Source organism: Lissotriton vulgaris, chromosome 2_1, assembly GCF_964263255.1.
Source record: "Lissotriton vulgaris chromosome 2_1, aLisVul1.2, whole genome shotgun sequence".
Lineage (NCBI taxonomy): Eukaryota > Metazoa > Chordata > Amphibia > Caudata > Salamandridae > Lissotriton > Lissotriton vulgaris.
In genome coordinates this window covers 319506382-319531371 of record NC_141687.1, presented here as the reverse complement: position 1 = coordinate 319531371, position 24990 = coordinate 319506382, and the positions used below count along the sequence as shown (strand labels likewise).

Sequence of the window (24990 nt, the reverse complement as noted above, 5' to 3'; positions counted from 1 at the left end):
AGCTCTTTCATCGCTGTAAAGGAGGTAACGGGAGTCTGTGAGTCTATGGAGATATATACACACATTTAAGGGTGAAGGTGTAAGGGTGGGAAGGGATCTAGGAATTTTAGGGTTTAGGGATGGGTAGGTGTATAGGGTGGAAATGGTATGTTTAGGGGTGGGTAAGGGTACTGGGTGGTAAGGATATTTATGGGTATTTCTAGGGTTATGGGGTGGGAAAAAATGTTGACGGTAAGGATGTTTTTAGGGTTTAGGGGTGGGTAGGGGTATTAGGTGGTAAGGGTGATTTTACAGTTTAGGGATGGGGTAAGGGATTGGTTTGTAAGGTTTTAGGTTTCTGGGGTTAAGGTGTGGGTAAAGGTATTCTTGGGGTAGGTAAGTATAACCAGTACTAAGGGTATTTGAGGGTTTTGGGGGTGTGTAGGGGTAATTAAAAAGGGATGTTTTGTGTTTATAAATCAAATCACTTACCTTATAAGATAAAAAAAATTGTATATCAAGGAGGCAGCTTGCTGGAGTGCATCCTAACCGCTGGTTGTGCAGGCTCTGAAGCACTACCGCAAGCGTTTTGAAGTATAAATTAATCTTCCTCCCTTCAAGAGAAAAGGCCTGCACTCGGAAACGTGAGGAGTCACTGCATTTTATTAAGACAGCACTAGTCTCTGAGAGCGCGTTTCAGCTGCTCAATCTGCTATTTCAACTCAAAAGCGCCATTTTTTATATGTCCACCTCACGTAATATCATTATGGTAAACCTAAACAAAATAGTATGTGCCTCTCGCATGCCCCTAAACATCACATTATAAGTATTTAGTGATATCACAATCCGTAATGTGTGAATTCATTTCAATAGAAAGCTGGCGAATATTCAGGTGTAAAATATTAAAATCTTATAATCCATTAGCATGGAGGACAATACATTTCCAATTGCAACGATGCTAAAAAGTCAAGTGCTGTGTTTTAAAATGTAACTGTCTCCCGTTCCCACCACTTAGCAAAGTAACCACCATGGTGCCCAGCTCCAAGCATATCCAAAATTCCAAGGGCTTGGCACAGGAAAGAAAAGTCCCCGCCAAGGGTCGTGTCAAACTCACTCAACTCCTCTGCTTGTATCCCTGCTTTCCCCCATAGTTCCAACGTGATGCTCGGGGGCTCGCCAGCAGTAAATTATTTATCAAGGAAGCTGCTGGCAGTCCTGCATCCTAACCTCTGGTGGTGCAGGATCTGAAGCACTACTGCAAGCGCTTTGAAGATAAATCAATTTTCCTCCTCGTCGAGAGAAGTGGTTAAAAAATGTGTGGTAAAGGCATGCATGGTAACTGTCAGCATTGTAATGTCATACACCCCGGTAGAAGAACGTCATTTGTATCTGACGCACAGTCAAAGAAAGGGATGCAAAGATAATTATACTTACTTTGTGATAAACAGCAAAAATGCAAACAAATTTACAGTGGGGATACATAAGAAATAATAAAGATGTTACTTGCGAATCTAATGTTTAGTTATGAACTTGTTTGCATAACATGGAGCACCCTAAACACCTATTGATTCTGCTACCAATATGTCTGAAATATGTAAAAATGATATTTGGGGTCCATCCCCCTTTTTCAATATAACAGATACCAACCCCAGCGTGACTCATTGGAGACAAAGTGGCAGCCGTAAAGAGGTTTATTTTCTTTCTTACAGCAACGGGTTGAGATCCACAAACTGCGTCAGGGGGAGAACCTGATCCTTGGTTTCAGCATTGGTGGTGGAATTGACCAAGACCCGTCTCAGAATCCCTTCTCCGAGGACAAGACTGACAAGGTGAGGCTCCATCACAAACTTTGCGAGGCCCACTTTATGTGGGCTGGAAAGGTTATGATGGGTGCTCATTTTTTTTATTCAACAAAGATCATTAGGTCTCGCCTGAGACCGCGCATGTGTTGTTGCTTATAAGACATTTTTGTTATCTTAAAGTGCCATTGTTTACCATTACTTGGCTTTATCAGTCTCATTTGCTTGCTACACATGTGTTAGCACATGTGGGCTTTACATTCTCTTGTTGTGTTGAACCCTCTCCTGGAGCATGCCAAAGAACTGTAGTCCTTCCACTTTCCACTTTTTGGGAGCTACTTTTTTTTCTTTTTCTTGAAGCACTCCAAGAGAGAGTGCATGTGTTTGAGAACTATCTCCTATATGTACTTCTCCTTCCCCCCCACACTGTGTCGCTTACTCAGTCATGTGCTTCTGTCCACCACCTGCTGTAGCGCTACTGTCCTCTCAGGGTCGAAGCAGAGCAGCAACACGAAGAAACCATCACGGCACTACAACTCCCAGAATGGCCTGGGTTTGGGCAAACCGGAAGTTGTGCGCGGGAACAGCGTTATAAGCACCTCTCCGACATTGCCCGGTGCTTGTCAATCCTTTTATGATTTCAGAAGAGAGTGAGCCTATGTACTTTGTTCAAACAATAGCGTACGCTTTCCTTCCCGCTCGGAGGACGCCGAGCCCAGCAGTAGCGGACGCTTTCCTTCCCGCTCGGATGACGCCGAGCCCAGCAGTAGCGGACGCTTTCCTTCCCGCTTGGAGGAAGCCGAGACTTGCCGTACCGAACACTTAGAGGTAGGCATTGTAGTTAGCACGGCCGTGCTAGAAAAACTGTTTCAAACTCCGCAGTATCAATTCCTGTGAAGTCCCCAGCCCCTTTTTGTTTTGGATCTTCGCTCCCTGCCTGCAGTGACATTAACTACAAGGCTTAAAAGACGAAATAAAAATCCTTTGGTACTCAGAGGTAGGGAATGGACTTATGAGGCTCTAGCCTGTCGACCCCCTGCTACACTGACCAGAATCCTTTTGGGCACGTACCAAGTAAGATCCTGTAAGTATAGGATTTTTTCCTTAAAACATATACAGAGGAAGGCATTTCCCATGCAGGCTAACGGTCTGTCCTCTTGTGTTTCCCCAGTTGTGTTGTGACTTGAAGACCGCCTTACCTTTGACCAGACCAAGAGGGGTAGCTTCATAACAACGTCCTCCTTCGTTGTTCCCTCCCTTTTTCCTGGAGTGCCGTCTGTCCCTTGTGTGTGTTTCATACAGGGAGAGCGGGCATTGTTGGGAACTGGGAGACTTTTCCTCGCGCTGTGGTCCCTGCTGGCTAGTACCTGAAGGTTAGTGGCTTGTGTATTCTCTTCTTGGGATATCTGGTCGCTGCTAACCGCGACACCTGCTCTCATGTTTCCCTCTCTTATCCGTGTACTTCTGTGCCACCCTCCATCTAGCTCTCATTATTCGGCTTGCTTCTGTCCCATCTACTCATGTTACTTTTGTTCATCTGCTTGTCCAGGCCACAACCTCCACTCCACGTTGCTGCCTCACCAACATGCTACCCAGACCACAATAAATAAACTGTGAGATGGCCACTTGGCTACATTGTTTTGTTAGCACGAGCATGCATATTTAACCGCATGTACGCGCCAACAAAATGAGAAATCCCAGCATCCTTGTCATTGTGCTTTTTTCAATTGTATTAATGTTTTTCTTTCTTGCTGTACAGCATTTGCTTTGATGCTGTACAGCATGATTTGTAATTAGTGCTGTTAAGTTAAAAACAAATCCAGTTTAGGCATGAGCAGTGGAACAGCAATCACGACGGTCATTCAAGGAGTTTAAAACACTGCCTTCTGAGCGGCCCATCCAGGCATCTGCCCTACATTCAGTTGTGGTGATTACCAGGCACGTGCTCCCCTGCAACAACTATGACACCGCTGCTGGCTGACTCTGGGAGAGTGCTGCACTCCAGTGGGTTTGTTTGCCCAGCTACAGTTGTGGATCATCCCGGTGAAGATGAGGCGCTTGCTCAGGGATCGCCCTTGAGAACAATGTTAGTATCCAGACCAGCCAGTGCCTAATAACTGGGGCACCCCTGATCCCTCCAGTTTGCCCACTCACTGCCTGGAATACCCATCCCTAGTTTGGGGATGATTTGCCTGGGTTAGAGTACTGGGCCTAGTCGGCGGTGCCTGCGACAACAGTGGCTGGTGAGTGACTGCCTTCCATATCACTCTCCCACACTTGCAGCATCTACTGGTACAAAGGGGGAGAGGAATGCGCCTTTCTGGTCCTCCCCAATAGGACCCGCAAGGGGCCACGGTGCAGCACTATTTGATCCACCCCATGTTCTCCTGCCACTAAGGGGCGCCTCTCCTACAATTTGGTGGCTGCCTGGGGGAGGACGGCCCTTTTCCTGTCGCTGCCTCTTACAGCATTGGTTGCTGCTGGCGGGGCGCCCTGCATTGGCCGATCACCTCAGTAAATCACTCCGGGTGGCTGGTTTTATTCAGATTTCCCTCGCAGGGTGCAATGGAGGGAGCTTCAACACTTCACCCACTTGTGAGGGCGGATCACTCTGATCAGCTGGGAGGACGAGAGAGTGAAAGGGAAAACTAACAGGCTGCGGGGGCAGAGGTGGCAAGTACTGCAACAATTAGCCCCCCCACCCCCGTAGTCGCTTCTCAGAGCACTGACCGAGGAACCCAGACAATCCACTAACGATGACTGGCAGCATGGGAGCCCGCACAGTCCACCAGACTAAATTAGATAAATACACTCAACCAAAAGACCATGCTGTGGCACCAATGGTGAAGGGACAGCAAACACAACTAAGTCAGACCCCTGTGACAGAAGAAACACCCACAGATATCATGGCAGCTATACAAGGATTCAGAGTAGTTCTGGAGGGCAAGATAGACTCTGTCTCCAACGAGGTTACCTTAATGCATGCTGCTATCCAAAACCTGGGAGCCCGCGTCAGAGGCGCAAAACCTCAATCACCACCCCTCAAACGGACAACAAAGCCTTTGAGTCCCAAGTTAGAGAGCTGTGCGCCATTACTAAGGTCCTGGAGGCCAAAGCTAGAAGATTTTGAGGGGCACCCTTGGAGGAATAATATCCTCATCATTGGCGTTCCGGAATGATCAGAGGGGCCAGCGGTTGACTTATTTGTAAAACACCTCGTACTGAAACAGTTACAACCGCGGGGAGTCTAAAAATACTACTTTGTAGAGCGTGCCCACAGTGTCCCAGGCGCTGCTGAGACCCGGTGCACCTCTAAGTCTTATAGTGGTGCACATCTTTAATTACCGCAATCGAGATGTCATCTTGCAATCCGTTCGCAGTGCACCACCAGTTGATGTGATAATGCCACTGACACCATTTTACCAGATTTCGCCCTTCTTGTGCAGACACTGCGTCGCTTCTCCCTTGAGGTTAAGAGGGCGTTGAGGGAGCGTGACATTAAATATTCCATGCTTTTCCTAGCAAAACTGCGTGTGGTGGTGGAAGCCAAAACTTGGTTCTTAAACTCCCCGGAGGAAGATCGAGATTGGATGGACGCCTGGAGAATGATTGGGGGAGGCGGGTTCTCGACCTCACCGAGGACAATGACGCCTGTTAGCAGTCACTCCGTGAAAGATGCAAGACTCAGCGGGCTAGCTGGAATGTTATCGCCAGCCAATGAGTACTTCTACAAGGCTCCTCCTTGGGGCCGCTGCCAAGCGACATGCAACAAAAAGTTCTCATGCCTGTTCCAGGACTCGGTGAACTGTCCTGTCCTGTTATTGCAGATGCTGGGGCAGCGAGTCCTTGCCGGAAGAGACATTGTCCAGTGGCAGGTTTTTGACTGCTTTTGTGGTAAAGCTTGACCTTTTCATTAATGGGGGGGCGGGAAGGGGTAGGTGGTGGAATCGATATCCTCCCTTACATCGTAACATAGATTGGCGCGACAGGCACTCTGCACAGGTGGGGGGGTGCACATTTTTAGGTGAATCATGCAGGTAGGCGGGGTGGGGTGGATCAGGTTTGTTTGTTCCTTTTTAGAGTTTTCAGTTTCATAGTGACACTATTCCACTGACAGTGAGTCAACTCACGCCAATGGTACTGATGTTGCCCCTGTGGCTTGCCCTCCGAGTTGGGGAGGAACTGGCTCCTGCCCACATACATGATCCCTAATAGTGATTGAAACAAAATTACTGGTACCATTATCACATATTGCAGTCCCTGACATTACACATGGGACTAGTCCCTCTGGGCTTTATTCACTCTGTCTTCCTACTAATTGCTTATGGCTGCCACCTTCCTATCTCCTAGGTTCAAGATCCTCTCCTGAAATGTCAACGGACTGGTAGATAAAATTAAGATTGGAATGGTACTGCAATATCTGAAGCGTCACCCACCGGACATGGTTTTCTTGCAGGAGACACATTTACAGGGAACACACATCATGCCCTGAATTGGTGGGGGTAGGAAATGGTTACTCATGCGGCATACGTGACGGGTTCCTGAGAGGCGGGTATATTGGTGTGAAGAGGACTCCCATTCATAGTAAAAAAAAAAAGCTTGGTCTGACTCCCATAGGAGAACAGGCATTTGCAATGCAATAGGTCTCGCATTAGGAAAGTGTGAGCTATTGGTATTGTAAATGACAAATTTTTTAAATGTGTTGGCTTTGAAAATATATAAATTAATAGCATTGTTATTCACAAAGCCAATAGCTTACACTTTCCTAATGCGAATCCTATTGGCTATGGCAATGCTTATTGGTAGCAAGCAATGACAGTGCTGTTGTGGTGCTGAGTGATGACGTGGTGGTGCCCCCGAGTGACGTGGTGGTGCCCCCGAGTGACGTGGTGGTGCCCCCGAGTGACGTGGCGGTGCCCCCGAGTGACGTGGTGGTGGCCCCGAGTGATGTGTTACAGGATGATGAGATGAGTACCACTGAGCTGGTTAGTAATGATAATCAGCACGCACAGATAACTTAGTCTTTCTTTATTTAAAGGGTGATGAAACTAGAAGCATTGATGTAGGTAGCAGCACCCTCGGCACGGCCGCTGAACCGAAGGCTGTGATTGGTCAGGACCGTCGGGATGCTAGCGCTCACTACTTTTGTTTGTTCTATGAAAGCAAAGCATGCAGGTCGGATATAGAGCGGATGGGACAGTTTCCCTGTTTCTACATCTGTGTTGGACGAGAGTAGGGGTGGGCATTGATGTCCTCGTTGCTCTCGTTAATGGCCCTTCCCCATATTATGCGTTCTCTTCTTCAGCTTGGAGTGGAGGGGTCTTAACATCAAGGTGATCAGTTAATTCTTCCTCGCAGGGCATTAACCAGTTAGCACTTTGAGAAAAATAGGTTCATTTTCGGCTGTATGAAGAGTTCATATTCTAGTATAAGGAACTTATTTACAGTAACAAAGTCGGCTTCCTTAAACTTAGAGCAGTCTGCAGATACATGGTGGATTATCTGATGACAGTGCACGTACAAGAGGTGGGCGGGGTTTAGTGGACGTGCTGAGCCTGGTGTAAAACTGCTGATTCACTAGGCCCTGGAAGCAGACGCCTGATAGTGACTGTTTGACAGATGAATTGGGAAACTTGAGCCTTAATCCCGGCGTGGTGCTCCGCACACTTTATGATACTGGGCACATTCTTTAACGCTTCGGTTACGCTCTTTGCCAAGGAACAGCAGCTCTTCAAAACTGGCGCGAATCTGGTGATTGGTGCTAGATGTCATGCCGTTTACTGCTGGATTGTATGTCATTCCCAACTTCTTAAAATGTGGCCCAGCGGTTATTATATGTAAACTAACCGAACGATCCAAGTCCTAGCTCTACTGCTTGTAACCCTAAACTTGCTGTGTGATCTTAGGCACATCGTTAGAATATAAATGCTTTGAACCAGTCTTTGTAACAATATTACCCGACTCAAGGGTGCAAGGTTATCCCATCTTGCAGGCCCCACCGGTATTCCTGACGAAGGTGTGTTGTATGCACGCTCTCTCTCATGCGCACAATCTCCCGGTCGCATCATTAGCACGACATAAGCAGTGACTCAGACAGCCAAGGCAGACTAAAAGCGGCAACTGTCACTTGAACGAATAGCGCAGTTCCTCTTGAACCTTCCATCGACTTCCCTCGTATGAGTCCTGTCATTTTTATGATAAAAATACGCTTTTATATAACACTGTTATCAGCCCCCAAACATAAAAAGCGTAATTAAGAACACAAAGACTGCCAGACTAAAAACGCTAACTCAACGTTAATTCATTTTCTGAAAATATACTTGTGGTCGGACCGAGTGATAAACTCCTAGAGCGAAATACATAAAATGACAATGTTATTACACTTCAAAACGAATGCGTTCCCATAATTGATCATGCCTTCCTTTAGTTCTACGTTGCACTTTGTTGTAAACAAGCTGTGAGCGTGCACATCCCGAAACCGGAAGTTCGGGAACGTCACGCCTGTCGTGGGGCTCCCATGCCTGAGGGAGAGCTCCACGGTGGCAGCAGAAGTCAGGAGTGGCGGATGAGGCCTCTGATGTGGTAAGTGGGGCTCAGTTGTACGGGGCGGCAGCGGGGGGGGGGGGGGTGTGTGTGTGTGTGTGTGTGTGTGTGTGTGTGTGTGTGTGTGTGTGTGTGCTGTTTATATGTACTACTGTCAGACTCGCTGTCCGACACAGGATGCAAAACTTTAATTTGATCCTTTTCCACATCCAGGACAGTCTAGCTATGGACATCTGCTTGACATAGGGAGTCACAGCGCCAAGATGCTCCTTGGAGTGGTAGTGCGCTACAAATGTATCCCATCACATATGTAAGTGCGTCCACAGACCCCAATCAGCTCATGCACCGGTCTGTACCACTTGGGAAGCAAGTCAGTAACAATAGATCTCGCTGGCGACAGCGCTTTTGAGCTGCAACACCAGCGAGACCTAAACATAGCACTCACTGGACGATGGGAGGGCACCACCCATAACATTATCTCCCTTTATGTACCCTCAAGACTTCACAATGCAGCATTCTCTGACCTTAGTGCCCCTCTACTCAGACTACCCGAGGGAGCCTGTTATTGGGATGGGGGGAAATTAACACAGCCCTTTGCAACACGAGTGATGGCTGGGCTCCTTGCCAGTCACAACAGACTCGTTGCCCCCTTTCCAACTTTATCAGCGATCGGTCTTGCCTACGTGTGGCATTCCTTTAATACAACAGTACAGTTATCACTTGGGAGCCCATGGAAGCCTTTAGAGTATTGATTATCTACTTACCTTAGAGTAAGACCTTCCACATTTCAGTGAGGTTCATCGTTGGAGGAGTCTCGGATCACTTCCCAGTAAACACCACCTTCGGTCGACTGGTCCATTGCACTAAGCGAAGGGTCGTGCTGAATCCCTGGTATCTGAAACTTCCCCGAATTTGTGCAGGCCTTCAAGATACCACAGATCATTACTTGAAAGAGACCATGGTTTTGGTGGGCTGTGCTAGGCTGCTATGGGAGGCATATAAGACGGTTATATGAGGCTAGGGGTCTAGGGCTGATAGCCGGTCACAAAAAGGAAAGGAGAGCTCAGTTGGACACGCTTGAGGGAGAGGTCCTGGCGCTTGTGTCCCAGCTCACAACAAGGAATCAAGGAACCATACACCAAAGTTTATCCCTGAAACAAAAATTGTATAAAGATTTTGCAACGGAGGCTGTGAGCTTTCCCCTACACAACTCAGCACTGCCTCTGTGAGGTGTGCGATAAGGCTGCGAAACATCTGGTGTGGCTAGATAGAAGGGAAGCGGCGTCACAATGGGTTCAGGAGATCTGAACAACAAGGGTGAGCGTGTTAAAGATAGACAGGGTGTGGATGATGTATTTGCATACTACTATGCCCGCTTGTACTCCCCGGCTTATACAGAGGAGGAATCCGGCGAACTCTTTCATGATATTCAAATGCTGAGTCTCTTTAGGCAGACAAGGAACTCCTACAGGAGGAACTAATGGAAAGCGAGGTGACACAAGCCATACGAGACTTCGCATCCAGGAAAACAGTGTACCAGAAAGACCTACCAATTGAGTTCTACAAACTTGCAGCTACCACAATTATCGCCTGCCTCCTGTGGATGTAGCAACTCGGTGGGGAGGATTGGTAGCGGGGGGTAGAGCTGCCTGCAGACAAGAGGTTAGCTACCATAGTTGTTAACCATAAAGCGGTCAAACCACCGTAAGAGTGTGCCTCTTACAGGCCCATTTTGCTTTTAAACATGGAAGTGAAAATCCTGGCGAAGCTCCTAGTAACACATCTGGTCAAGGTCATTTGCTCCTCGATCCATCCAGATCAATTCGGCTTTATGTCCTGGACCTGGCGGCAACTATCCATGAAGATACTCTTCTGCTGTCCCTTGACACACAGATGACATTTGATACAGTGGAATGGGCCTTTTATGTATGCAGTCTTGGAGAAGCTAGGGTTTGGCCCCCGATTTGTCTCTTGGATTTGGCTCCTCAACTCTGACCCCTCACCCGAATAACAGTGAATGGAGGCACGTCCACAGTATTTCACCTCTGTCAGGGCACAAGGCAAGGCTGCCCGTAATCGCCCCAACATTTTTTCTTAGTCTGAAAGACACTTGCAGCCAGTACTCCAAACGAATCTTTGATTAGGGGGCTGCGGTGAACCACAGACTGGGAGGATATAATCTCTCTTTACGCAGAAGATGTTCTGCTTTACTTTGCTGACCCATCCTATGACCTTGATGAGGTCCTGAACACATTCACAAACATTTGCCGGTACTCTGGATATACCATCAATTGGAACAAGTTGCTGATTTATGTCCTCCATGGACCTGTTCTGCGTCTACCTGAAGACTATGCTGCCCAGGTGGCCACGCAAGGTTTCTGTTATATGGGGGTCTTCATCACCACCGACCCCGAACTCATTTACTCACACAATCTTGAATCACCTCTTACTCTGGACCATCTATAGGAGACCACTCACTACACCCCTCCGTAGCCCTACCGCAGTTATACGTACACTTTGGCACACAGATTTAAACGTGTTGGGCTTGCGGTGAACAATTACACAGGCCACCCCCTTGTGGGATTCCACATGAGTGGGTACCCTAGCCTTAAATAGAGCTTTGACAAATAGGACCTCGGAGGTCTGTCCAGCATGGGAGATTTGTGGAAACAGGATAAGGTATTGACCTTCGATGAGTTATAGAGGGAATCTCAATTAGCACCCACCAAGATTTTCTGCTATTTACAAATCCATTATTCCCTCCAAAAAGTGTTAACCAGGGGCGAGGAGATCCCAGAGTCCTTCCCACTTGAAGACAGATTATTAGAGGACTATCTACCTAGAAAGGGGATCTCCCTTACATACAAAAAACTGTTAAATAACTCCTCTGACCCTCTGACCTGCTTGCGGGAAAGTTAGGAGCATGACTTGGGGGGAGCGTTCCCTCGAATGACGAGTGACCTGAGGCATTGGCATCCTCTCCAGAGATGGCTATCTGGTCCCGATTCCACCTGGTGCAGCTTAAGGTTCTCCATAGGTGGTGGTATGCTTACTCAATGTTGGCAAAAAATAGTTTAAAAAAAAAGACAGAGCACTCTGTCCTAAGAGGGGTGGTCAGGAAGGGACATTATTCATATGTTGTGGGAAAGTCTAATTAATCCAAAGATAGTGGGTGGCGTTTGTCGATTGTTTCAACAATGTATGTGGGGCTGTACTGGAGCCATCGGCGAGGTGGTCCCTATTGAGCATCTGGGAAGCAACTGATCTGCCCTGCATGGACTGTCTCTGGCTCACACTGAGGCTGATGGTAGTTAAACATAATGTGGCACAACTGTGGGGAGTGGAGTAACCACCACACCTGAGCGACAGGATGAAAGATAGGGACTGGTGCATGTAGGCCGAAAGGGTGATCTAGGAGAGCAGAGGATATCCGGGCAAGTGGACTACAATATGGGGAAAATGGAACGCATGTTTGGGAGACCAATGTGTTCCTATAACTGGTATAGGCAGTGATGTTCGGGACTGGTGTCACCTCGACTTAGTTCCTAAATTGTGACTGGGTGAGGGAGAGGATGAAACTTGGATGGTATCAATAGTCGCATGAGGTTTCACCATTATATACGTAAACTTTGTCACTGTACAGCAAGCTGCTGTTTGTCACCATGTGCTTTTTTTGTTTCTTGTGCAATAAAGTTATTTTAAAAAAAAGATGCTGCCTTGAATAGCTATTAGCCATGCGTTTTATGTGCTGGAGCCCACCCTCACATGTAATGTAAATTATGAAAACAATGTGCTTCATGTACTGGCAACAGAGCAAGTGTCCAAAATGCGTACATGTACAGTGACAAATAATATAAAAATATTTTTTAGAAGATGTATATAAAACTGCAGCAGTTAAAGAATAGTATCTCAATCACAGCTTCATAAGCCGACGGACACTATGTTGAATCAATCTGTGCTTGGTCATTGCTCCGAAGAAAGAAAAGGAAGTGACATCCAACAGGCACTGGCCAATTAGGAGGCAACAGAAGAGTGACCATGAAGCCAGTGAATGGTATGCAAAACCTTTTATTGTAAAAAAAAATCCCCTTGCAACCAAGAGAGCATGAATGGGCCGTCACAGTTGAGCCATGAGTGGGGTGACTGCATATCCTCTTCTTGTTCTCCATTTCCTGTGTGTTCTGAAAGTGCATTACTCTTTTTCGCTGCAAATTTCACAGACTTTAAACTTTTTATATCCCAGTAATTCAGTTTGCAAGAAAATATCTGGAATTTTGCTACTTTCTGTCTGCACCAAAAGTCATTTTTTCTGTATATAAAAAAGAATGAAAACTGCATTCCTTGGAGTAAGAAATGTCTACAGCGCTGAAAGTACACACAAAAGAGTTTGTATCTGTGCCTGCGGTAGATGACGCTCCTCATTCTGCACCACGATCATGAAGGTTTCTATTTCCCAGTCATGCCTAAGTCCTACGAGATGCTATACCGGAAGTCCAGCAGTTTACAGTCCAGTACCTGTCGGGCACACCCCACAACTACATGACCTTTTGTGACACTCGTACCAAAACAGAGTGCAGGAGAAACTATATGGTCCGGCTGTTGTCATGGTGACTTTTGGCCCGTCCTCTTTCTCTGCTTCACCCTCCAACTCATACACACACTAAACCACTGCTTAAATGTGCACAGGTATCTGAGATAAATACACTTCATCATACTTTTTGAACATACCTCTCTCACACGAAATGCACAAAGCATATTGCCCAAACATACACGCCATTTAGGACAAAACACAGTGCACACAGATCCATAATCCATTAATACTTGCATCACAATTAAAACACAAATCGCCCAAGCACAACTGCTGCAACAAAAGCACAGTCTCAAACACGGCGACACACATTTCTGCACATACATAACTCAGAAATGCACATTACTCCGCAATCAGCTACACTCACCAAAACATACAAGCGCACAAAACCATTTATACATGTGTGTACAGGATGAACACTCAACATATGATACACTAATGGTACCTCTTTCCGATCCTTTTGATTGGCTGACTTGTATATGACTTGGCGGACTTGTATCCTTCCAGTTCTCACATTTAGGGAACTACTTTTTACGTCTCGCCTGTAAATTGCTTGCTCAGTGCTTGTGAAATCTTTGATAAAGAAATAAAAATCCTAAAAGGGACTTGGAGCCAGCCCATTACCTACCTTTTTACTCAACATTGGTTGACTCCTACGTCTCTCTGGTTTCTTTACTTCCCGTTGGTCAGCACCTCCTACTAGCCTCTGGCTTCCTCCTGGGCTACAAATTATTATCCCTCCCGTGGAGCATGGACTACGTATAGCTTTCTGTGGCCAGTGTCCTTCCACTGGCCTCAGACTCCTGCAGGTATTCTTTATTTACTTTAAGGCATGCACTCTTGGAGAGTGCAATGCTCTGCAGCTCCTCTCCTTCACCCCTGGCCTTTGTGGTGTCACCCCTCCCCTGCTGTTTTGTTTACTTTAATTAAAGGACAGAACTTGCTAAAGCCGCACTGATACCCCTTTGTTCCTTTGAAAGGGGAAATGGTGCCAGCAGATTGGTATGAGCTAGGCTACAATTGGAAATCCAAGTCCAATGACCCTATCTTCTGTTTCTCAAGTATCGAGACTGAAAGTAACAGGGAAATGGTGATTGTACATCTTCCGCCCGCCACCATAGAGAGCTTTATGTACTAGACATAAAGCTTTAAACTCCACCCTACTTTTCACCGGGAGCCAATATAGTTGTTTAATGATGGGCGAGGTGGAGTGATGCTTGGATAGGCCGTACAGCACTCGAGCTGCAGCCTTTTGGAGTGACTGGAGTTTGCTAAGTTGTTTTACTCCAATGCCCAGATAAAGGGCATTGCAGTAGTCAATCCTAGATCATATAAGTGCGCCTTCCACCGTTTTTCTGTGGGAAAATGGGATGAAAGGTAAAAAGAAGTGTAAAAAAGCAGGTAGAAACCACTTGGTTTATTTGGAGTGCACAAGTGAGATCTTTGTCACCGATAAAGCCGAGATTTCTGGCCTTCGGCACCTGCTGTGGACAAATTCCCGCTTCAGGGGGCCACCAGGAGTGGTTCCAGATAGGTTTCTTGACGAATTCCAGAATCTCGGTCTTCTCGGTGTTAAGTTTTAAAAAGTTTGACATTCTTCCATGCCATTACAGAGGACAGGCAGTCCCGGAACCTCTCTGCTGACATGCCATTATTTTGAGATACCGACACTATCACTTGACATAAGATACAAGCGCCAGACCATAGCTTTTAATTAGTCTAGCCAGTGGTGTTACATAAATATTAAACAGAGTGGGCGAGAGTGCTGAGCTTTGGGGGACTCCACCCGGGAGGTTGAACCGTTCAGATCTCAAACTTTCTCAGTAGATTATTTGTTCCTTGGAATCGAGGAATGAAGTGTGAAGGGTTGGGGCCTTGCCATTGACTCCCACGGACCGCAGTCTGTTCGTTAACACTGTATGGTTTACAGTGTTGAACGCTGCTGTGAGGTCAAGCAGTATCAAGGCCGTCCTACCACCCTCGTTCAGTATACGTATCTCCTCTGTGGCCATGATCAGAGCTGACTCAGTGGAGTGCCGCGCCCTGAAACCATGCTGGGTGGAATCGAGGATATTATCATCATCAAGGTAGGCAGTCCGTTTCAAATTGATGGCTTTCTCCAGTACCTTGGAAGGCAAAGGTAAACAGGAGATGGGTCAATAGTTTTTGGCCAGCAAAGGATAGTGATTTTTTTTTTTAAGATAGGCCTAATACAGGCCATTTTCCAGTCTTCAGGAAAGATCCCCTTACCTATGATTACATTTAGTAATGGAGTCAAGGATGCACCTACCTTCTCTTTCACTAGATGTCAAATGTATGAGGGGCAAGGATCAAGAGGAGAAATGACTTGTTCCGAGAAAGTAGATCTTCTATGCTTTCCATCCAGACTGGAAAATTGAGTGAGGTTGCCTTGACCGGGATAGTTTTCCCAAGTCTTCAAGGGGTTCGCACTGTTAGCCTCAGCTACAGTTCGAAGTTCCTCATAAACCAGTTGGACCTTTGTCTGAAAGAAAACTGCCAGGTTATCCACAAATTCTTGGTCCAGAGCAAAAACAGAGTCTCTTGGACGTCGAGACAGAGCTGTTACTGTTTTAAATAATTATTTGGGGAATTGGTAGCTTCTAAGATCTTAAATGTAAAATAGGCTGTCTTGGCTGATGTTATTGCTCCCTTATATTCTTTTCACACTAATTCATATTCGATCGTATGCTCTAAGCTATAGGAGGATCACCAAATGCGTTCCTTGAGTCTGCATTTGATTTTTATTGTTTTTAGCTCTGCAGAATACCAAGGGGAGGAAACCAGTCTCTTCTTGGTCGTATTGTTCACTTCCGGGGCTAGCGGATTGATTGCCTTAATTACCCAATTGTTAAAATCGGTGGCAGCCTGATTAGGATCTGTACTACAGATCAGATGTGATTTCAGTGCCGTGGTTAGCTCTTCTTGGGATATTTTTTCCAGGCACGTGCCTTGCTCAGAGGGGTTCTGTTTCTACGACAGTTTATTGTTAGAGAAATTAATCAAGAAATTGACAGCACGATGATCAGACCAAAGTAAAGGCAAAGAGCTAGTGACTTAAATGTGGGCACTGTTGGTGAATATTCCATCCAAGGTATGACCTGCCTGGTGTGTAGGGTCCTGTACGATTTGAGCCATTCCAAAACTGGCTAGGGTGTCCATTAGACTTGAGGTGTCCGGATTGTTCGTCACCTCTAAAAAAAAATTAAAATCCCCCAACAGCGTAAAGGAGTCCACATTAAAGCAGGACTCCATGCGAGTTTGTAACATGGTGATAAAGGATAACCTAGTGCCTGGGGGGTCTGTAAACTAAAATTTCTTTAAAGCATTCCATGTTGTTTAGTTTTATACTTAAAAACATTGCCTCTGCTTCCAATTGTGGCTCTGGTGTCATTGTCACTTTGTAACATGCTCGATATATTAGGGCAATCCCTCCCCCTTCTGACCCCAACCTATCTAGGTTGATGACAAAGTAGTCAGACGGAACTACATAGTTCCATTCCGGACTACTCGTGTCATTTGCCCACATTTCCGTTAGGAAAATCAGGTCAGGGTTATCGAGTTGAATAAAACATGAAAGCACAAGCTTTGACTCACAAAGGCATTTAATGGCAGTGGGGGATGGGCTTTCTGCTGCACTCACTAAGGTGGCGTCTGAGGCAGAAGTACACTTAGCTGACATTGCTCTTGGAGGTCCGTAAATTGTCTCAGTGGGAAACTACAGAGGATCAAATGGCTGAATTCTGTAAAAAAGTAAACTATGCCTTGGCAATCGTTCCCCTTTGCATTCTAACACTTCCTTATTCTTTCTCAAGTCCATTCAGTTTCCTGAGGGAAAAGTATAAAATAAGCCATGCCCTTTATAAAGATTTAAATAATTGAGTTACTTATTTTAGGCAATAGTTTTCCGACCAACATTGGGAAAGCCAACAGCTTGGCATCCGCATTATAAAGGCGAGACATATTGATTTGCCAATGCTTGTTTAACTTGTGTTTATGCTGATTATCTATTTTAGCCTAATGTAGCGTACTTGCTTAGTGGCAGGACTTTAAGTGGGCCGGGTCTCACTGGTGCTGAGCAACAGCAGTTTTTTAAAGGGTCTCTATCGGGCTCTGTTTTGTGCCCTGGCACATTCGGTCCGTTTTTTCCCGGACTGCAGGGACAGCAGACACATCGATGTGCGGAGCTCACATTGCTCACTTCACACTGGTGGAGAAGTTACAGCATAACGTTATGCCAGGGGAGCGTTGTAAGGGAAGGGAAATCCTTTAAAGAGAGGCATTTTCTCTCTGGATTTCCCTTATCTTTTTGAAACTCAGGAGCAGTAACATTGTCGTAGTGCCACCAGGGCTTTAAGTGGAAACTTTTTCAATATTCTATACAAGCCATAGTTATTTATCCTATGTAACTAACAACCATAGACAAAGCCAGTAGTCCTTACTTGTTGTAGGTATGATGTTACTTGTTGCATCATATATCTGGATGCAATGACAAACAGCAAAATACAAATCTGGCGGCACACTATGTTAAGCATAGATTTTTATCCTACGTATTTTTAAGCTATGCCCTTAATTACATTGACCACTCCCCTGTGAGAAGACCACCCCCCAGTTTTTTCATCCCACTTAAAGTCCTGCAGTCATTCGTTAAAGTTATAAGGTAGGAATAAGCTAAGACAGCTGTTTTTAACCTTGGGTCAGCAACAGCTAGTTGGGGTCCTATTGAGAAAATTATATAATAGCAGATTTATTAAGTATCTGTACATAAAAAGCAACATTTAAAAAGCAATATAAATTGAATGATTTTGAAATTGGAAGCTGCTAATTTGTTATCCTTGGCTTGATTCATGTTGTAGTGTAAGTACAGAAAGCTGAATCTAGTGTGGATAATGTGTAGCTTTAGTTGAAGCACTAGCATTAGGCAGACAAAAAGAGTATACATTAGGAACAAAAAAGGCAAAATATAATGCTAGATTCTATCATGTTGCTTCATCTTTTAGAAATAAAACCACATTTTCAAAAGCATCAACTTTCCCATTGCAAGTTCTATTTTTAAAAAATAAATATTTTTTTTAATTAGTTCAGCAGAGGTCCCCAGCTTCACGTAGTGATTCAGGGAGGGGGTTGCATAAAAGTCACTTGGTTAGGAACCACTGAGCTAGGATATGGTCAGTGTAGAGCTTATGCTTAAATACTTATCTTTTGTACCAGAAACTCACAGTGACACCACAGATAGTAGTACATTAAAAGTATTTGTTACTTGTGATGTGAAAGTCTTTTTATTCTTTTTTTTTTTTTTTTTTTTTTTTTTTTTTTTTTGAGAAACCTTTTTATTGGCATTTTTCCATTAACGATAATTGGTACAGTAGTATTCAATGGTGTACACATGGCATTTCGTAATAGTATACAGGAGTTGTATATCTGACATCTTGAACAATAAGTGTCTATTTTAAACAAAATATCGACGGAGATTTACATTACATAGCATAGTTTTTTCGCCTAGGTGCCTTATTCACTGACATCCAACAATGATTCCTCGTGTGGGGGCTCCCAGATGTTCCAGCGGAAAGCATTCCACCTGCCCCATATCGGAGTCCATTTTTTGGGGCATCCCCAGTGCATATAGATCGATTTCTCTACCATCATTGTATTGTCCATGTCCCGGCACCATTGGTGATGGTTCGGGGCCTGTTGTGCTCCCCAGTGCTGAGCTATGTTACGCTTTGCCAATATCATACCCATTGTCACCCAGTCCTGGGTCATGTGGTTGAGATCTGTGGGCTCCCAGATGTTAAGAAGGCACCTCTTTGGTTCTGGAAGGACCTTAATTCCAGTAACCTACGAAAATTGTACCCCTAACCGCCTCCCAATAAGGTGTGATTTCTGGACACTGCCAGAGCGTATGAAGGAATGTACCTGATGAACCACAGAGTCTCAGGCAGAGCGGTGTGTCCGTCTTACCTATTTTATGTAAAAGTGTTTGCATGTAGTAAGTGCGGTGTAGAATTTTCACCTGTATCAATTTGAGTTTGGAAGATATCGCTACTTCTTTTGGGGATGCGAGTGCCTCTTGCCAGTCTGCCTCATCTAATTCTCCCACCTCTGTCTCCCATCTTTCCTTAAGGGCTGTCGTGGGGTTGGTTGATTCTTTATTATTTTCCGGTAGGTCTGGGAGATGGCTTTTTTGCACAGATGATCCGTCAGGAGTCTATCCTCCAGCGGTGATGCCTCTGGGAGTGGAGTGCCCGGTGGAATTATTCCCATCCGTACATGTCTAATCTGTATCTAATGGAAAGTTTCCGCCTGCGCTAATCTGTAAGTGACCTTTAGCTGTGGAAATGGGACTACTTCACCTTTTTTCCACATGTCCCTCACCTTTGAGATTCCTATTAAATCCTATTGTTGAAAATCTTTAAAAATTGCGTAGTTCACCTAACCTTTTGGTGTCCCATAGTTGTATGGCCTGTCTTATTACCCCTTCCCAGCCCAGCACCCGTTGTGTCTCAAACCAGGCTTGGATGGTATGCGCTGTTGGACCTGTGAAAGCGGTCCTTTTAGACTTGTTATACAGTGCTCCCATAATCCCCTAAGCCTCCAGGAGGTGCCTAGCCATACAGAACGCCGGGTCGTCTTGAAGTGCATGTAGCCATTGGTTTCCTACAGTGAGCTGTGACGCCCAGTAATATACCTTTATATTAGGGAGGGCAATGCCGCCGTCAAACCAGCCCTTCACAAGCTTATGCATGGCGATACGAGCAGTCTTCCCATCCCACAGCAGATTGGTTACTATGGTGTTAATTGCCGCAAAGTACGTTTGGGAAACCAGGAACAGCGTGTTTTGTAGGACATACAGGAATCTGGGGAGCGCCATCATCTTAAAGAGGGCTGCCCTTCCCGAATGCATGAGTGGTAGTGATCGCCAGTGTTTAACATTGAGTCGGAATCGCATCAGGGGTTGCATGAGATTTTCTGCGAGAAACTGCGTAGTTTCATGTGTTGTATATATGCCTAGGTATTTGAAGCCCCTATCTGTAATATGGATTTCGCAGTCTCTTGGCAGCCGTGGCAGGGGACCGTGAAGCACATAGAGGAGCTATTTTGCCCAATTTATGTTATAGCCAGAGACCCGTCCATGTGTCACACATATATACAATAAGCCATTAATAGTGCGGGCCGGGGATGCCAATATAGTACATAATTCGCATATAGCGAAATGCGGTCTTCCCATCCCATGGCCCATTTTAACTCTCGGATAACTGGATCCTACCGTATCCATGCCGGCATTGGCTCCAGCACCAACGCAAAGAGGAGCGGTGACAGGGGACCGCCCTGTCGCGTCCCCCTGCCGAGCAGGAAGTCTGCCGAAATGCGACCGTTTACAACAACTTGTGCCAGGCGTTTTGTGTACAGTAACTGCACCCATGCGCAGAACTTTGGGCCGTAAGGTGGCGGGGGACCGCGAAGAGGAAGGGCCACTCTACGAGATCTAATGCCATACGTGCATCCAGGGACAGAATGATTGTGTCTTCTTCGATGGTTGACCTGCGCGCGATGACACTATGCAATCGTCTTAGATCGAGTGCTGTGTTGCGGTTTGGCATAAACCCAGATTGATCCGGGTGGATCAATGTCGTGAGATATGGCTGTAATCTCAGGGCCAGCACCTTTGCTAGTATTTTGGCTTCCGTGTTAATCCGGGAAATCGGCCTATAAGACATGCATTCATGTGGTGGCTTGCCTGGCTTATGGATGTGGAAGTCTTTTAACTACGTTTTCAGTAACTGTATGTGCCCATAGGATCTTGCCTCTAATGCATTTTAGTTGCTCTTATCAGGATGAGACCTTGGCTTGTATCACAGATTGTCTTGGAGTGCCTCAAGAATTAAATCTGAGCAATTACATATACTTTGAAGACCAGTAAGTATAGTCCTTCAGATAGTAGCGGAGCTTTTATAGGAAGCTTCTTTCTCACACACTGCCCATATGGATGTATGAAACCAGCTTAGTGAAAGAACCTATTCATTCCATTAAGAGAGAAGACCTCTATTTTGCATTATTTAACAGAAGGAATAGCAGTGAAGCTGCATAGTCACCTGTTAAGAGGTCTGAATGTGAATGAACACCGGATCCCAATATATCAAGGAAAGAATCTCCTTCTGCACCCCAAAGAGAAACCTCTGCTCCACTGACCTAGTCTTGTTGAAATCCCGCGCAGCCACAGAGCCACAACGGAAAGCAGATCCTTCTACATCGCGACAGAGACCTGGAACAAACTCTCCCTCAGCATCAGACAAAGTCCCAAACTGCAGGCATTAAGGAAGAGCCTCAAGACCTGGCTTTTTAGAATGGCCGGAGCTGCCCGAATCCTTCCTCACTCCCAGCGCCTTGAGACCCTCATGGGTGAGTAGTGCGCTCTATAAATCCCTGATTGATAGAATGTTCAGTTGCATGGCAAAGAAGCTATTAACTAACCATAGACCAGTAGTAAACTTTTCATAATTGTGTGGTGTGGAGTTACATTTGGCTGATATTGATTAGGTGTGCACTCCAGTCTGGCGGGATGCAAAGTCAATTTTGAATCTGCCAAGGCCAAACCTCTGTTAGACAGGTCCAATCTGTGATCCTAATTGATATGGCACCAGATCTGAAAAGAGAGCTAAGGTTACGGGCGTCTAATTAGCCCCAACTTTCACCACACCCAATTAGCGAGTACGCTTTAATGACACCACTTTCCTCTTGTGCTTCTTTCGACCTGTTTTGAAGTGCTATTTCACATAATTCACCAAAACGGTATGTTCTTTGAAATATTGAGACTGTAATAACCAAAAGCTCCTGGGAAGACTGTTGGGGAAGCAATAGTAAGACTTTAAAACCGTGTGAGTACCTTGGACTGAGATTAAAGTACAGATCTGAGTAGCTGTTAACAAACTTTAGTTTGGGATCATAACCTCACCATCTCCAGAGCTAAACCCTTTAACGTTTGGTCCTTTAGTGATATGTGAACCTGAACCTTTGGCTCTTGGATAAAATACATTTATCAGAAGTATTTGAAAGTAAAATTGTTTATCGCACAAAGAATACCAAATGGTTTACCTGCAAACAGCCACACCACGAGGAGTTTGTGTCCAAAGATTATTCAACTCTGTGCTGTTTGACTGTAAACTGCCCATGGGCAGGAAATGAGAATACCAAACAGTGCAAAACAAAGTCTGTAAACCACTGCCCTGTTTGAACCAACTTACATTTTGTTGACCAGGTTTCACATAGTCTAATATATAGCCCTTACAGAACTTGGTTCCATTACTATTATATTTCTTTATTTTGTAAAACAAAAAAAACAAAAACGAACCCGTTCTGAGACCTTCTCTGACCCAGATTTGCAAAAAATAAATGTTGTACTGTTTAAAGCTCGTTCTACACTTTTTTGCAATGCAAACTACTTGATTTAGAACAAACCACAAAAATATTGTTCCTAAGTAAAGTTCTGCCTTGATGTCGAGTTTGTAAATCTGTCCAGCACGTTTTGTGGCTAAAAAGAGAAAAGGATTCTCCGCCCTCCCTTGACCGTTCTGCACAAGTGGAAAAACTGAGCTGATCCTGTCAAGTGACTGCCAAATTCTTTGCATGTTCCTCAGATGGCACCAGAGTCCGTCAACTCAAGTTTATGAGCACTCGTGCCATTTCGTGTACAGAAAAGGCAAAATGGAAAATGTACTTCTATATGTAGAGCACATTAAAATAACATAATAGACACAGCTAAAGTAAAACAAGGTTAAAAAAAAGAAACTGGCGGAGAGTGGTGCAGCAAAGCAATGCATCTCCTGGGAGGGCCATCTCTCACGATCTGAACGTGCTTATCTAATGGCAAGCGACGTGTCAAGATTCTAACTAGATCTATTTTTCCCCTTGCTTTGTATTCATTAATATTTTAACTTTGCTTTTGCTGTCTGTCAATCACACGCAGAACCTTTTTTGGAATCATCCTCTTTGTTCTGTCTTCTCAATCCTCGCCCCTTACTTTACTATGAATTGCAAGTGAATCGTTACAAATGTCGGCAGCACATACAAACAAGCATTTGCAATGCAATAGGTCTCGCCTTAGGAAAGTTGGAGCTATTGGTATGGTAAATGACACATTTTTAATTTATGTGTTTTTTTTTAAATAACATAATTAATAGCTTTGTCATTTACAATGCCAATAGTTATAACTTTCACAAATGTGACACCTATAGTAATGCAACATGTTTTGTATTTACGTGACTTACATGTGTTGATATTACAAAAAAAATGGCTTTTATTTCTTTTGAATAATTAATACTTAAAAGTGATTCTAATTTATAATGGCAATAGCTTAAACTTTTGTAAATAACTTATGTGAACATTATGTTTAGTGTTCTCACCTTCTAAAGCACTCACATGCATCGCACCGCCAGAACAGGTGAGTGTGTTGAGGGAGAGGAGGGGTGAGTGGGGGTGGGGTGTGCGCGTGTGTCTGTTGTAGTGTGTCTGTGCGTGCGTGTGTCTGTCTGCGCGTGTGTCTGTTTAAGGGGGGGGTGCGTGTGTATGCAGTGTGTGTATGTGCTCATGCAGTATGCTACAGACACCATCTGAATGCTATTACGTCACCTAACATCTTTTGTGCAGTATGAATTTCATGATTGGACACGAGATTCATTTATCCAAAGGATTTAAAGTGTTAGCGTCCTATAAAATATAGATTAGTTGAGTTTAACATCGACTACAACTTCTGCAGTATGTTACAGACACCATCTGAATGCTATTACGTCACCTAACATCTTTTGTGCAGTATGAATTTCATGATTGGACACGAGATTCATTTATCCAAAGGATTTAAAGTGTTAGCGTCCTATAAAATATAGATTTGTTGAGTTTAACATCGACTACAACTTCAGGCAGTTTGCCACGATGAACTTTACATAACCTCCTGATACCAACCCAAGGAATTAGCTGTAGTTTCCCAATCGGCCGCCTGCTTTCATGTGCGGCCAGTGATAACACTGTCCAAGATGAAGTACTAAAAAATCACTTTTTTCGAAATTAAGCCCTCGGATTAGTTTTAGCCTTCTCGAGGGAATGCGGTAATGATTAATAGAGCCCCTTAAATGACGGAATATGCACCAGGAAGTTTTCACTAAATGAAATATTGTTTCAGCCCTTCATGAGGAGAAACCCAGCTGGAAAAACTACAGCCGAGATCCCAGAGCTCTGATTCCCCTCTTCCAGCATTAATCACATTGAACGCGGCACCCTTTTTATTGATTATTTATCACTCCTCAACACTTGCGCGCGCAATTTTCAACTCCAAAGTCTTGTGTGTCGCGGATATCTTTTTATCAGAACCCCAGACAGCGTTGCTTTTCTTCGGAAGAGCAGGACAAGGGATATTCTCATAGAGAGTGCGCATTTACGATTAGTATTGTTTTAATTACTGCTCGGGCTGTAATTGAATCAGCCGGAGCACTTGGCCTTCCTCCATTTGTAATTTATTTAATTCGCTTTCGGTTTCCGGCCGTTAGAAACATAAGTTAAAGTATCTGTGTCATTTCTTGTGAAGTGTTTAATGTGATTACCCTGTCATGCTTTATTATTGTTATAGTGCTGCTTTTTTGAGGAAGAGATAGGCCGCTCCATTCAGAAGTGCACGGTCACTGCGAGTTTCTTCAGGTTCCCGCCGGGCCGCCGCGCTGCCTGCGGCGACCCGGAAGCGGTTGCCCAGCCGGCCAATCGCAGCGCGGCCCCAACCGGAAGTCCCGCCCCCATCGCGGCGCGAGAGAGAAGAGACTGTCCGAGGAGCCCCGAGGGCTCCTGATCGAGTCCCGGTCCCGAGATGGGGGACCGGGTGAAGAGCGGCCGGGCGCATGAAGAAGGCGGGGCTCTCATGTGGTGAGTGCCCCGCAAAGCGCAACCGCCGCCCGAGAGGCACGCCGAGCACTGCCAGAACAGGTGAGTGTGTTGCGGAGGAGGAGGGGTGAGTGGGGGTGGGGTGTGCGCGTGTGTCTATTGTAGTGTGTCTGTGCGTGCGTGTGTCTGTCTGCGCGTGTG

The 24990-nt window shown here is 45.3% G+C and overlaps 1 protein-coding gene across 2 annotated transcripts in view; it reads left to right on the top strand.

The window, feature by feature from the left end:
* The window catches only part of TAX1BP3 (Tax1 binding protein 3), a 173155-nt gene that overhangs the window by 90093 nt on the left and 58072 nt on the right, over positions 1-24990 (top strand). For both annotated transcript variants that reach the window (XR_015308369.1, XM_086955025.1), the window contains exon 2: positions 1689-1808. Coding sequence is in view for 1 of the 2 variants with exons in the window: in XM_086955025.1 (XP_086811151.1) it covers positions 1689-1808 (120 nt within the window). In the remaining variant the exon portion in view is untranslated. The remainder of the gene's footprint in view (positions 1-1688; positions 1809-24990) is intronic.